This window comes from Pangasianodon hypophthalmus, chromosome 27 (genome assembly GCF_027358585.1).
Source record: "Pangasianodon hypophthalmus isolate fPanHyp1 chromosome 27, fPanHyp1.pri, whole genome shotgun sequence".
Classification (NCBI taxonomy): Eukaryota; Metazoa; Chordata; class Actinopteri; order Siluriformes; family Pangasiidae; genus Pangasianodon; species Pangasianodon hypophthalmus.
Genome location: NC_069736.1, coordinates 5,567,641 through 5,579,763, shown reverse-complemented (window position 1 = coordinate 5,579,763; position 12,123 = coordinate 5,567,641). Strand labels below are relative to the sequence as shown.

General features: G+C 39.5%; 1 protein-coding gene across 2 annotated transcripts; it reads right to left on the bottom strand.

The window, feature by feature from the left end:
- Positions 1-1,709: 1,709 nt before the first annotated feature.
- On the bottom strand, positions 1,710-11,344 carry tbx3a (T-box transcription factor 3a). Of its 2 annotated transcripts, none has more exons than XM_026922431.3 (7): positions 9,672-11,344; positions 8,633-8,900; positions 8,064-8,228; positions 6,732-6,808; positions 6,336-6,493; positions 4,852-5,492; positions 1,710-4,065 (listed from the first exon to the last, which is right to left on the bottom strand). In XM_026922431.3, the coding sequence occupies exons 1-7, from the start codon at positions 10,082-10,084 to the stop codon at positions 3,643-3,645; spliced, it is 2,145 nt and encodes a 714-aa protein (XP_026778232.1). In that variant the 5' UTR covers positions 10,085-11,344; the 3' UTR covers positions 1,710-3,642. The 2 variants fall into 2 exon arrangements, with proteins under 2 accessions (XP_026778232.1, XP_026778233.1); XM_026922432.3 differs by having other exon boundaries at positions 8,064-8,210; positions 9,672-11,326.
- Between the last annotated feature and the right edge of the window lie 779 nt (positions 11,345-12,123).

Sequence of the window (12,123 nt, the reverse complement as noted above, 5' to 3'; positions counted from 1 at the left end):
TGGTTTTTTTTCTTAAAAGATTAGTCATTATTTGGTTATCTGCCACACCTGATGCAGCCCATCAAGGGCCACAAGGCTTAAACATTTCAAGAAATCAAAGGAAAACTTTCTCATTCTAACTTCGTTTATCTATTTGTTTAATTCTTGATAATTTCCTGACCAATAATTTGTTAGTAAGACCATTAAAAGCTTAATATTTTGCCATTTTGCCCAGGAGTGTACACTGTTGAATAAATACACGTTGAATTGATTTATACATGGCTTAATTTAATATGTAGGTGTTACATCAACCCTGTGGATTTCCACCATATAATCCTCTAATCGATTAGAAATTGGTTTCAAGGTGAACAGCTTGGTGTGAAAATGATCACTAGATACTCTGTGATGATTTACTTCCAGTCAGTTTCACCTACTTTCAAAGAATCTTTGACCCCAACACTGGTTACAAGGTTATAACCAATGACTTAAGGCAGTTAACAGTCTCATAAAATAATTGGACGTTATAAATGTTGGGTGGTGATGTGACTATTCTCTAACACTATTACAGTTACAAATCGGATAATCTTACTTGGCCTTAATGACAGTTTTATAATGGTGTCCTCATATTGCCTTCAATAAAATTCTAGTCAGAGTCAGAACCAATAAAATAATACGAATAAAAAACATTTTCTTTTTCTTTTCTGCTTACTTTTCATGTTTGGGTGTATTCTGTATATGTTCAAGAAAAACTAATGCAAATTAAATACACTGAAATAGCCTTTCCACTGAACCTTGACAAACGATTGATCGACTATTAATCTATAAACGTAACCTCGAATTTATTTTCAGGAATAAAATAGAGCAGCAAATGCAACATCACTATAACAAACCAAGTGAAATTTGATTCGAGTGTATGTCAAGCAGCGTTACTGTACTAGCTGCTGTTTTGTACAATGGAAAACCCAAGCGACTAATCGAACCAAGGCCGACCCTTAGAAGATTTCAATGTCATTCATGATCCAGTTTATGGGATCTTCAGATGTCGTTTTAGCATCACCTCCAGTCAAAGGCTTCTAGGCTATCTGTTAACCAAATCCTCTTATATTTCTACACCAGGTCAGGCAGAGTAATCGCATTGCTCTTTAGCGTGTACTTTGCCCTGTGACCACTGGGTGGCGATAAACAGCTGACCTCAGCAGGAAAACATCCTTCTAACGTTATCCGGCAGACGCACTGTCGCCTGTCGAGTAATAAAATCGGTAAAGATATCGAAGGCGCCAGGTGAGCAATAGAAGGAGCAATTGAGATAGTTCTCCTCATGTTTACCTCTATTTTCCAGCGCCACCGACGTTACTTATTAACCATACTATATACAAATAAAGATAGGTGCTTTGATAAACCTGTGACTCCGGGCGCAAGCGAGTGGGCAAACACGTTATTTTACATTCTTCCAGGTTGCAAATAAACACTGAGGTTGTTGGTGCCACGGTGGCCCTCATAAAGCTCAGTGGCTCCATACAGCTTAATGTCAGGGAAGGAATTCCGCCAAGGACAGGTCGAGCCGTGCTCATGCTTTCACTTTTACCACTTCCACGGCTGATATGGGAAGAGACTTAGTGAGAAACGCATATCATGACAAACCTTTTGTTTTATATAATAGAAAGAGTGACAAAAAAAATAATAAAATAAATAGGTCTGTGGGCTACCTCCAGCACAGCTTACAGCTTGCATCATTTTCATAATGAGAAGATTTTAATTACATGATATAACACACTCTCAGAAATAAAGGGACCAAACTGTACTTTTCCCTACCACCATCAACCTTTAGCTTGTATATTTGACCTGGAAACCTTTTTAAATTATTTAAGGGACATAACACCACAAAAAATATTAAAAGGTACACCACATGCACTTTCCAAGGTAAAGGATACATACCATGGGTACACACCATGCACCCTTAATGGTACCAAGCCAGACACAAGCACAAGTCCAGCTTGGTAGCTTTATTTCTGAGTGTAATTGCATTCGTTAAAACCTCTTGATGTATTCATTATTTGTAGGCTAAACTATTCTGCAAGCAAAAACGATGCATTTTAAATAGTAAATGGATTTATATTAGCCTACTGTACTCATAACTTGATATTTCTATACATATATGTATACACATGTCCAAATATTTAACAGGCTTCTCAAATTATTTGTCTCCTTCTTTCAAGGTTTCTTCAACCAAATTTAAATTTTGATTGATTTCTTTATTGACACTTTCAAGAAAACACTGCTGATGTAAACTGTTCAAAATTAAATTAAAAAAAAAACAAAAAACAAAAACAAATATATACAAAAAAATCTTATTTTACACTTCTGGCAACAAAAGTGATTTTGAACATAGGTTTTTTCATGTTTTTTTTTTTTTGTGTTAGAGAAAAAAAGAAAGAAATGTATGATGGGTATGAAGACACTGGCGCAATGCGCTGTCGCCTTTAATGCGTTTGAACAGAACCACTTGAACACAGAGGACAGTATGGAACAATGGCACATGGGTCTGCTAGGATCCTAGCAGTGCAGATATTTTGCGGGGCTCATTACAATCCATAGTCAGAGGGACGTCAATGTGAATGTCATAAGCAAAGAGAATACCTCACAAACGATTTTTTTTTTACACAGTATATCAACAATAAATTAATAACAGATCCCCTAGGAAGAAACCAACTCCATCATATTTACACGCAATATTCATATGAAATAATTACATAAATACTTTGTAGCTACAGTATATGTCACTATTTACATTATAGTCATTAGAACCGCATCCGTCGGTATCTTCCCCATTTCCCCAATTCATATCAACGCTGGACTAGTTTTGTGTACCTACAATATCAGGTGGTTTGATTGGTTTCATTTAGGCAATAACCCATATATTTATAGATTATACATGTGGCTGTTGAGTTTGAATGATTGCAAGTTCTGAACTTTTGGTTACAGTTTTTCAACTGTTTGCTCAGTGACTTAGGGTACATGAGTCTACGCATGAGATGAAAGTAAACCCGTTATGTAATATTGCACGCATTGCTTCGTCATTTTTCACGCTGGATGTAGTTGTGTGTGTATTTGGTAATCAAAAAAAAAAAAAAAAAAAAGCGACATGCAGAACGCCTGCTTCCATCTGGCAGTAACGACAGGCTTCAAATAATAGACTATATAATAACTAAAAAAAAAAAAAAACAACAGCAGTCTTTTATTTATTAGATAAAGAGATATCCAATAAACTAAGAATCTATTAAGAGTGCATATTAAAATGAATCTAGTGACACCCCCAGCAACTTGCCATAAAACGCAGAGAGGACAGCAGCAGCTTATTCGACCTGGGACATGTTCCTTGCCAAGCTGTTCATTTTCAATACTTCTACGGTACTCTATTCAAACATCAGGAGAAAAACAAGAGATTGTTTTAATTTAACAAGACGAGAACACAACTAATTTTTTTAAATTTTGTCTTTTTACCAAAGTGCATTTTTAAATCGAACATCTTTTTTTAATTATAGGTCCGCAGCCTATGTAAACCCGCTTTCGCTAGAAGGGCATCGTCGTACACGATCCGTATCACCATGTCCTTAATGATTCCCAATGCAGATCATGTCTTATTATTATTCATAATAATTATTATTATGGAGAGACGCTTCGCGCTCTGTCCTGCTTTGAATCGAGTCCGCTCACAAGGCGCTGGATGCTCTGCAACTCGCTGTTTGAGTCTTTTTCAGAGCCTGTTTTTGGCGAAAGAGACACGGAGCCGGATGAGATGGTCGAGGAACGGCTGGTCACCTCAGACGTGGAGTCCAGAGTTGCAGATACGGGACTGGAAGCCATGACGTCCCCCTTCAGGTCGATGGGAGGAATGGCGGTTGTGAGCAAAGTGCTGTCCGGGACACTCGGTAATGAGTAAGGGCTGTACCGGAGACGCGGGCGTACTGCGTTAAGGAACGGGTGGCGATGGACCGAGGAGGTGGCTGCGGAAGAAGCAGCAGCTGCTGCTGCCATGTACGTATAGGGATATGGGAAAAGGCCTCCAAAGGGAGACATCGCCAATCCCTGCACAGAGAGAGAGAGAGAGAGAGAGAGAGAGAAAGAAAGAAAGAAAGAAAGAAAGAAAGAAAGAAAAGAAGAAAGAAATCTCTATAACAACAATCAGGAAAAGTCTGCTTCACCAAGACGCAGCCCAAAAAGGACACACTGATGCAGTTTCACTGAAGTACTGAACTGACTGAACTTTTTTTTTCTGACTGAGTTTTTTTCCCCTCCAAAATAACACGGGATTAAAAAAAGTTTAGATGCTTCTGGCAAACGATTTATTTAATTACAACATTAAAATTTGCACAAGTGATAAGAAATCCCTGTGTCCAAATCGACCTTCTAAATTATACCACAATTATACCTGGTGTTCATGTCATATATGCTTTCCCCCCCTCCAAGCAAAAACAAACACTCCTCCTCCCCAAAACGTCCAAAACATTTCCCTCCAAGTTTTAGAAAAGTTTCCACATGGGCTTGGAAATATGTCATGACAAAGCACTTATTTTTATATATATATATAAAGTTATTATAAAAGTTTAAACCAGCCATAAATGAACTAAACACAGCCTTAAGCTGGTCCAAATGCTATCTGTCTTTATAGTCCATAGCAGGGCAAGCATTTACTCGTGATTTATGATCTAGGTGGAAAACACTGTTAAACAAGTACCGCCACACCTTGAGCTATCAAAGTTAACGATAAAAATCACTTAAGCTAGCTGTCTGTGTATAAACACTACACACCCAAAGGAATCTAATAAAAAAAAAAGTTGAAAAGAGTAGTCACGGTTACTACTAGATGTTTACCTGAGATGCCAGGACGTGTTGCTGCAGATGAAAAGGCACTCCCGGCGCTCCAGTCAGACTCTGCGACGGTGACGCCATGCTGGCCGTGTCCATGCTGGTCACTCCTCCGGAGGACACGGCTGCCAGTAATGGCCCCATCCCGGCGGCCATATTGGAAAACGCACCTCCCATATTGAACTGACTGGGATGCAAGAGGAAAGGATGGGCGCTTCCCAGGTGATTGAAAAACTGCTGCCCAGCCAAACCGGGCGGAAATCCGAAATTGTGCAAGTGGCTCTGGTTCAGATGCGCGCCGGCGTCTGTCTGAACAGTCAGTGGTGTCGTGTAACTCTCCTTGCTTACGGAGCGGCACTCGTCCAGTTTGGCCTGCTCTCCAGCGGGACTTTTGAGCTCTTCTCCCGAGCGTGTGGTGCTGGAAATGAGCGTTACAGGGCTCTGTCGTGAATCGGCACGGCTTTTCTCAGTCCTGCTCTCTCGCAACCGAGAGTCGCCTTCTCCAAACGAGTTGAGTTTGTTCAAAGCACCGTCGCGTTCCTTCGCGTCTTCACTGGTGGTGGTGGAGATTTTGCTTGAGTCTGGTCCTTCCTTGGGGTTTGCGTCTCTTTCGTCCTCATCACTGTCTTCATCGCTGTCGCAGAAATCTGGGGCAAAATGATAACGTCAGCTTCATAGCTATAACTCGACACACACACACACACACACACACACACACACATATATATATATATATATATATATATATATACACACACATACATACATACATATATACATACACACACACACACACATATATATATGTATATATATATATAATTTGGCTTCTCAACTAAGGCTACATCTAACGGGATGTAAATCCATGTTCCTATTATTATGGTGTTGACAAGTAATTAAAAACAACAGCTTTGTGCAGTGCTGTAATTTCGTTGTCAGTAACAATGGCAATAAAGTCTTGAAGCTTGAATAATAGAAAGTGCACAATGCGCAACTGCAGTTACTCGGAATCAAAATGAATTAGTAGCCTGTATGGTGCGACCTGAAATAATTTACCTTGTAGAACTAGGATTGGATAATAAAAAAGATAAAAAATAATAAATAATAAAAAATATATAGTGCTAAATCATTAATTAATGCATTTGTTTATTTGTTTGTTTGTTTGTTTGTTTTATTCGAATAGACTTAAAACACTTTAAAATCCTTTTTTTTTTTTTTTTGATTACAATCACCTACCATAATCTACTATTTAATGTAAACAAAACAACAACAACAAAATGTCAGGTTATTCATTTAAAAACTGATCATTGTTGTTCAAAAAGAAACCACAGGAAATGGATACACACACACTCTCAGGAATATCTGCTCATTTGGAATGACCTTCTTACAATATAATACACTCTTTAATAGTTTATGATGTGGATCAAATCAGAATCGGTTTAGTGATGGCTTGGAGAGCTTCTCTGCTTGTCTGCTCGGTGCACTTTTACCTTTTAAGCTCTGCCGACCCACAGTGGCCACGGCAGGAGATGAAGCCTGACGAAAACATTTGAACGAAGTCTGTTCGCCGGATGAATCGTCAGACGTGCCGTTCTCTTTTTTCTGGGGCTCCTCGTAGGATCGTAAGGACTGTAAGGCCAACTGTTTCCTGCAGCGCAGACAGCACCGGTGTGGCCCATTAATGCGACGTAGCCCAACAGTTTACTTTCATTTATTTATAGAATATACTTTAACATTTACAACGATTAGTCGAATAATTGATTTTTTCGTATATTTATTTTTTTTAAATTGACGCCATATAAAAATAGAAAATCATAACTGTTTGCACTTTATGTTTATAGTATCTCCACTGTATTATTTATTTATTTATTTGTTTACTCCCTTACCTTTTTTCACGTCTTCCATTTCCAGTATCTCGAAAGCCCTTGGCGAACGGATTGTGGTCGATTTTCAGCTGTGTAATCTGAAATCAAAGCCAAATATCAATATTCACATATTCAAAGTATTTGTTTAGATGCTGATTCTGACAGACCACTAACACACATCTCTACACACAGCCTACATATAATGATCTTTTGCTAATTATTTAACGTCATTTGCAAGGAATTTAAAAAATCTATGGAAACCTGATTTATGAGGATGTTTGGTGCATTTAATTATACAGATGCTGTTCTGCGTTATTACTTGTTTTATTTTTTATTTTTCACATTGGCTAGCCTAGGTGGTCCTCAGCTCATAAAAATGCGTTTACATTCACAGCCTGGCAACATTCTCTCTGTCTCTCTCTGTCTCTCTCTCTCTCTCTCTCTCTCTCTCACACACACACACACACACACTCACAATCTTTTCCCCTTCTCTCCTCGATATGCAGCTGAGCATGTTAATTTTTCCTTGCACTCCAATTTAGCTCTATTATATTTTTTTTACAAAACTTTTTTAATGTACATTGTACCATGCCAATGCAAACACACACACACACACACACGCACACTCTTAATTATGCCCGTCCATAATCTATCTTTCCTTCACTCACTCTCTCCTTCCCCCTCTCTCTCCCTCTCTCTCTCTCTCTCTGACACACACACACACACACACACACACGCAAAACCACACATTTTTTTCCCTCTCTCCTCGACATGCAACTGAGCATGTTAATTTTTCCTTGCACTAAGGTAAATTCTCTCCAAGATAACAATATTTAGCTCTATTATATTTATATAAAAAAACTTTTTTAAACGTACATTGTACCATGCCAATGCAAACACACACACACACACACACACACACATACGCACTCTTAATTATGCCCGTCCATAATCTATCCTTCCTTCACTCACTCTCTCCTGCCCTCTCTCCCTCTCTCTCTGACACACACACACACACACACACACACACACCAGTGTAGTTTGCCAAATCCTCGACCCCGTGTGATTAAATATAATTAAGATAACCTGTAAAACATACATTCCTGAGAGGTCTAGCCCACACTCTAAAGGAAAACATTTTGGGTTCTACATCTGAGCATGCACTAAGTGTTCGTGATAAATCAAACATACCAAAGTACTGCCAAATTTCACACACTTACAGCAACATTTCCACAATTTGGGACATTTTTTAAATGCATGATGCAGTTCTACAGTTGATGAGGAAAATAGAATCAAAGAGGAACCCGAGTGAATACAGCAAAGCTTCAGCTTAGCACTGAACTCTTCACCTACCTTGTCGTTTTGGTACGCAGTAACAGCAATGAAATCCGTCTCGGGGAAAACGTAAGTTCTGAACGTGCTGTAGGGGAGCTTGAGAATGTCGTTGGCTCGAACGATGTGAAATCTTGGCTGGTATTTGTGCATGGAGTTCAAAATTGTCTGCAATGAAAACAAGGCCTGGTAATTTTTAAATACGCCTGTGGCTTAGAAATGTCGACCTCATAAGAAATATTCTGCAAGACCATTGCACAGCACACATCCGTTTGACGAGGCCTATAGTGCATTACATTGATCAGCTTTCTGCTGATATAATACACAAGAGACTGTTTGGTGCTTGTGCTTTTAAGATATTACACATATTAAAATCCAGGCATTAATATTCAGCAAAATTATTTGGAATGTAATAACTTGTCAATGCGCATTTATAAAAGTATAACTACTACTACTACTACTAATAATAATAATAATAATGATAATAATAATAATAATAATAATAATAATAATAATAATAATAATAATAATAATACACTATAAAATACTTGGTTCTACATAATAATTGATACAGTATAAATTCCACTCACAAATCCATGCTTGTCGGAGATATTGTTGGTGAGTTTAAGTTTGTGAAAGTTGACGACTTTGGACATCCATTGCTCGCCAGTGGCTGGGCTGTCGGGGTGAATGTACATCCGCTTTGGCATTTCGGGGTCAGCCTTACCGGCCACCATCCAACGCGAATTATGAAATTTATACCTGCAGTCGTCAGCCGCTACAATATCCATCAAGAGAATATATTTGGCTTTCTTGTCCAGGCCAGTGCATCTTACTTTAAACGGAGGAAACATTCGTCTGCAAGAAATAGGAAATAAATACGTTTGAATAATCTTATAATCATTGTAACCTGTTGACTTTGGGACGACTGCAATTTGACTAAATCTGATTAGGCCAGTAGCATATTCGGTGTCAGTCTACGAAAACATCAACAAATCATTTTGGTGTTGAATTATTTTGGCCTTGATGCATGAGTAGGCCTAACTTTTAGCCACTACCAAGTATAAATAATAGATCTAATTGCAGCCCTCGATCCATAAGACCAATCAAATAATAATAATAATAATAATAAAAATAATAATAATTAATAATAATAATAATAATTTCAGAGACCACCCAAGAGATTTATCTCATTTTTGTGCTTAAATTCCTCATTACGTCACCATTCATGGGTGGGAGTAATTAAAAATGAAATATCTACTGACGTAATTTCTTCAAAATGTTTACTTAAAGACAGTGTGTAAATTTGCATCAGGCCTCCTCCATTTAAATTGTGGCACTTTATGACAGGTCAGGATGTATTAACTACAGTCATAAAATATGATTACGTTAAAGTGATGCTATAAAAGTCGCATAGGTTGGGCTACATTTAACACTGTAAAATTATATGACCGCGTTAGGCGCCATTGTATATTCTAAAGCACTTCATAAGTTTACCTGGGTGTCTCACGCTCAGATAGGCTAACTGCTAGATATATAGTCAGTGGGCAACCCAGATCAATAAATCAATGCCGTAGAGTATCTCCTTGCCTACTGATAATAGGAAATTCGGACATCGCCTTGGTTTACCTTCCTGATTTGGTGATAACCATTTCTGTGCCGCACTTGTGGAAGAGCTCCCAAAGTTCCTTCGCTTCGAGGTGAACTTTCGGGTCGTCCTCCACTTCCTCCTCCGGCTCGAGTGTTTTTAGAGGCCGAAGATGAGCAGCGGCGGCCTGATGCCCCAGAGAGGAGAAGTGCAGGCCCGAATCCGCGGTGCCCATCAGCTGCTCCATGATGGGCTTCCCGAGCGCTCCTGGCAGCGAAAGCGAGCCGTTTGGTGGCAGAGCCAGAGCCGGGAAGAAGGGCGGTTGGTGGCCCAGCATGGCGCTCATGGCAAACTCTGGACCCCGGTTAGGTAAAAACGGGTGGTATGCCATACTCGAGCCCTGGATAACTGGATCTCTCATCAGGAAGGTCATCCAAAAGTCCAGATATTGCATATAGCAATATCTGATAGTCTAGAAGTTGTGCCTTGCTTTGTGTTTTCTAACAGCGCTGGAGAGTCCGAGTCTTTATCCAGTTTTTCAGAAATCCGCAGAAATCCAGTTTTGTAAAGAAAACCTAAGCATCCACCGCCTAGGTTCGAGTAGCCTGCTGTTCTTCTTTAGATGGATTCCAGCAAAGTGACTGCAACAGAGAAGAAGAGAAGGCTATCCATGAAGTCCTCGCCGGCGCTGCTGTGGAGTTTATCTTCAGTGGCTGTTGTACGTGTGGACAGCTCGCTTAGCCACAACCAGAGAAAACACACACACACACACATACACACACACAAAAAAAAAACAAAACAAAAAGAGAACAAATCACAGTGATTTTTATAAATATATACGAGTTCACGTTGCTGGTGTTCAGAATCTACATTCTGCTGGAAACGCGTTCGCTGCGTTTGCGTTTAGAGCACTCCTTCCACCCAGACGCACTGGCGGCTCAGATTAATGTCCCCGAGTCCATTAGTTTATTACACAGCCTGTATCTTCACGCGCACACACATTTCTTACTAAATAAAAAAACAGACACACACACAAACGTTGGAGAAAGTCCGTTTGGCCCGCGCGGAGGTAGCGAGTTCCCAGCACCGAGATCTTAGCAGTGCTTCTGAATTCCATGAGCTCCAGAGCCGTGTGGATGTGACGCGCGTTGCCAGACGCCAGACTCCGTTGATTGGCTCTTTGACGCTTTCGGGACCAATTGTGTGCCTCCGTAGGCGTGGTTTTAACAGGTCGGGTGGAGGGGAAAGACTTGGGACTTATAAAGAGGTGTTTGGAAAAACTCGATTGCCGCCGCGAGACTGCGCTGCCTCGCTCGCTGTTTGCGCGAATAACGTCAACAGAGACAGGGCGCGCGAGAGCAAGCGGTCAGTGGCAGCCAGCGAAGAAGAGCAAAGCAAAGCAAAGCCGTAAGAAATCACTGCCTCATGCGTGTACCGTCACGCCTCAGCCCCTCTCCACATCTCCAAATACAACATCTGCACCTTTATATTTGCTTACAAGAAATCCAAACAAATTCACTGGACGCACGTGAATCTAAAGCTAATCTTATTAATAAGAAGCATGAATGGAAATCAGTGTTCTTTAATTGCATTTACACTGCAACAACATTCGAATCGAAAACTGAAAAATAAATCCCATACATTTTCCCTGAACAGAATTATTAATGGATCTTAAGGGTCATTATGTATGGTTTAGTTTTTTATTACATAGTGACCTAGCTGCAGAATGCATTGGCATTTTTCTTAATCACTTTAATTTTCACCTGAGTTTTTGATTTAGGATGTTTCACCTCAAAACCTGAATATAGTGTACCCTTAAACAGAATTGAAAGATAAATAGGCTAATTGGACCTCTACTCTAAAATCTAATTAAAGGTACACCACATGAACCTCCCTGAGTAAAAGATAGATAGCAAACCTACAGATGTACCCTTGATGCTCCAAGGAAAAGTACAGATGCTACCTTTATTTCTGAGAATGTGCATGAAACAGTTTCCTGAATTGTTCTGAACGTGTTTTTATGAGAAGCTGCATAACCAACACCACCAAATCCCTCTTTTCACCTGCATTATCATGACACATTGCCATTATTTAAGTGTTAACCTTACATATTATAAGGCTCTGAATACTGAATATAGATTCTGAATATTGTCACGAAACCAGACCTCTTATTGTAATTCTTAAATGCTACATCAAGGGTTAAAAATATTCCCCTGTGTATTATTTTGCTACTATTTTTCTACAGTACATTCTCAGAAATCAAGGTACCAGACTGTAGTTTGTCTTATCGCTGGGGTGGTGCCATGAAGGGTACAAATTTTGGTGTGACTTTTACTCAGAAAGGTGCATGTAGTGTTGCTTTAAGGTACATCAATGATCCTTAAAGTCCAATTAGCCTGTGTACTGTAAATTATTTTTAAAGGTACACTATATTCCCCGTTTCCAAGAGATCCCCTGAATACTAAGGGTACAAATGTATGCTTGGTGGTACCC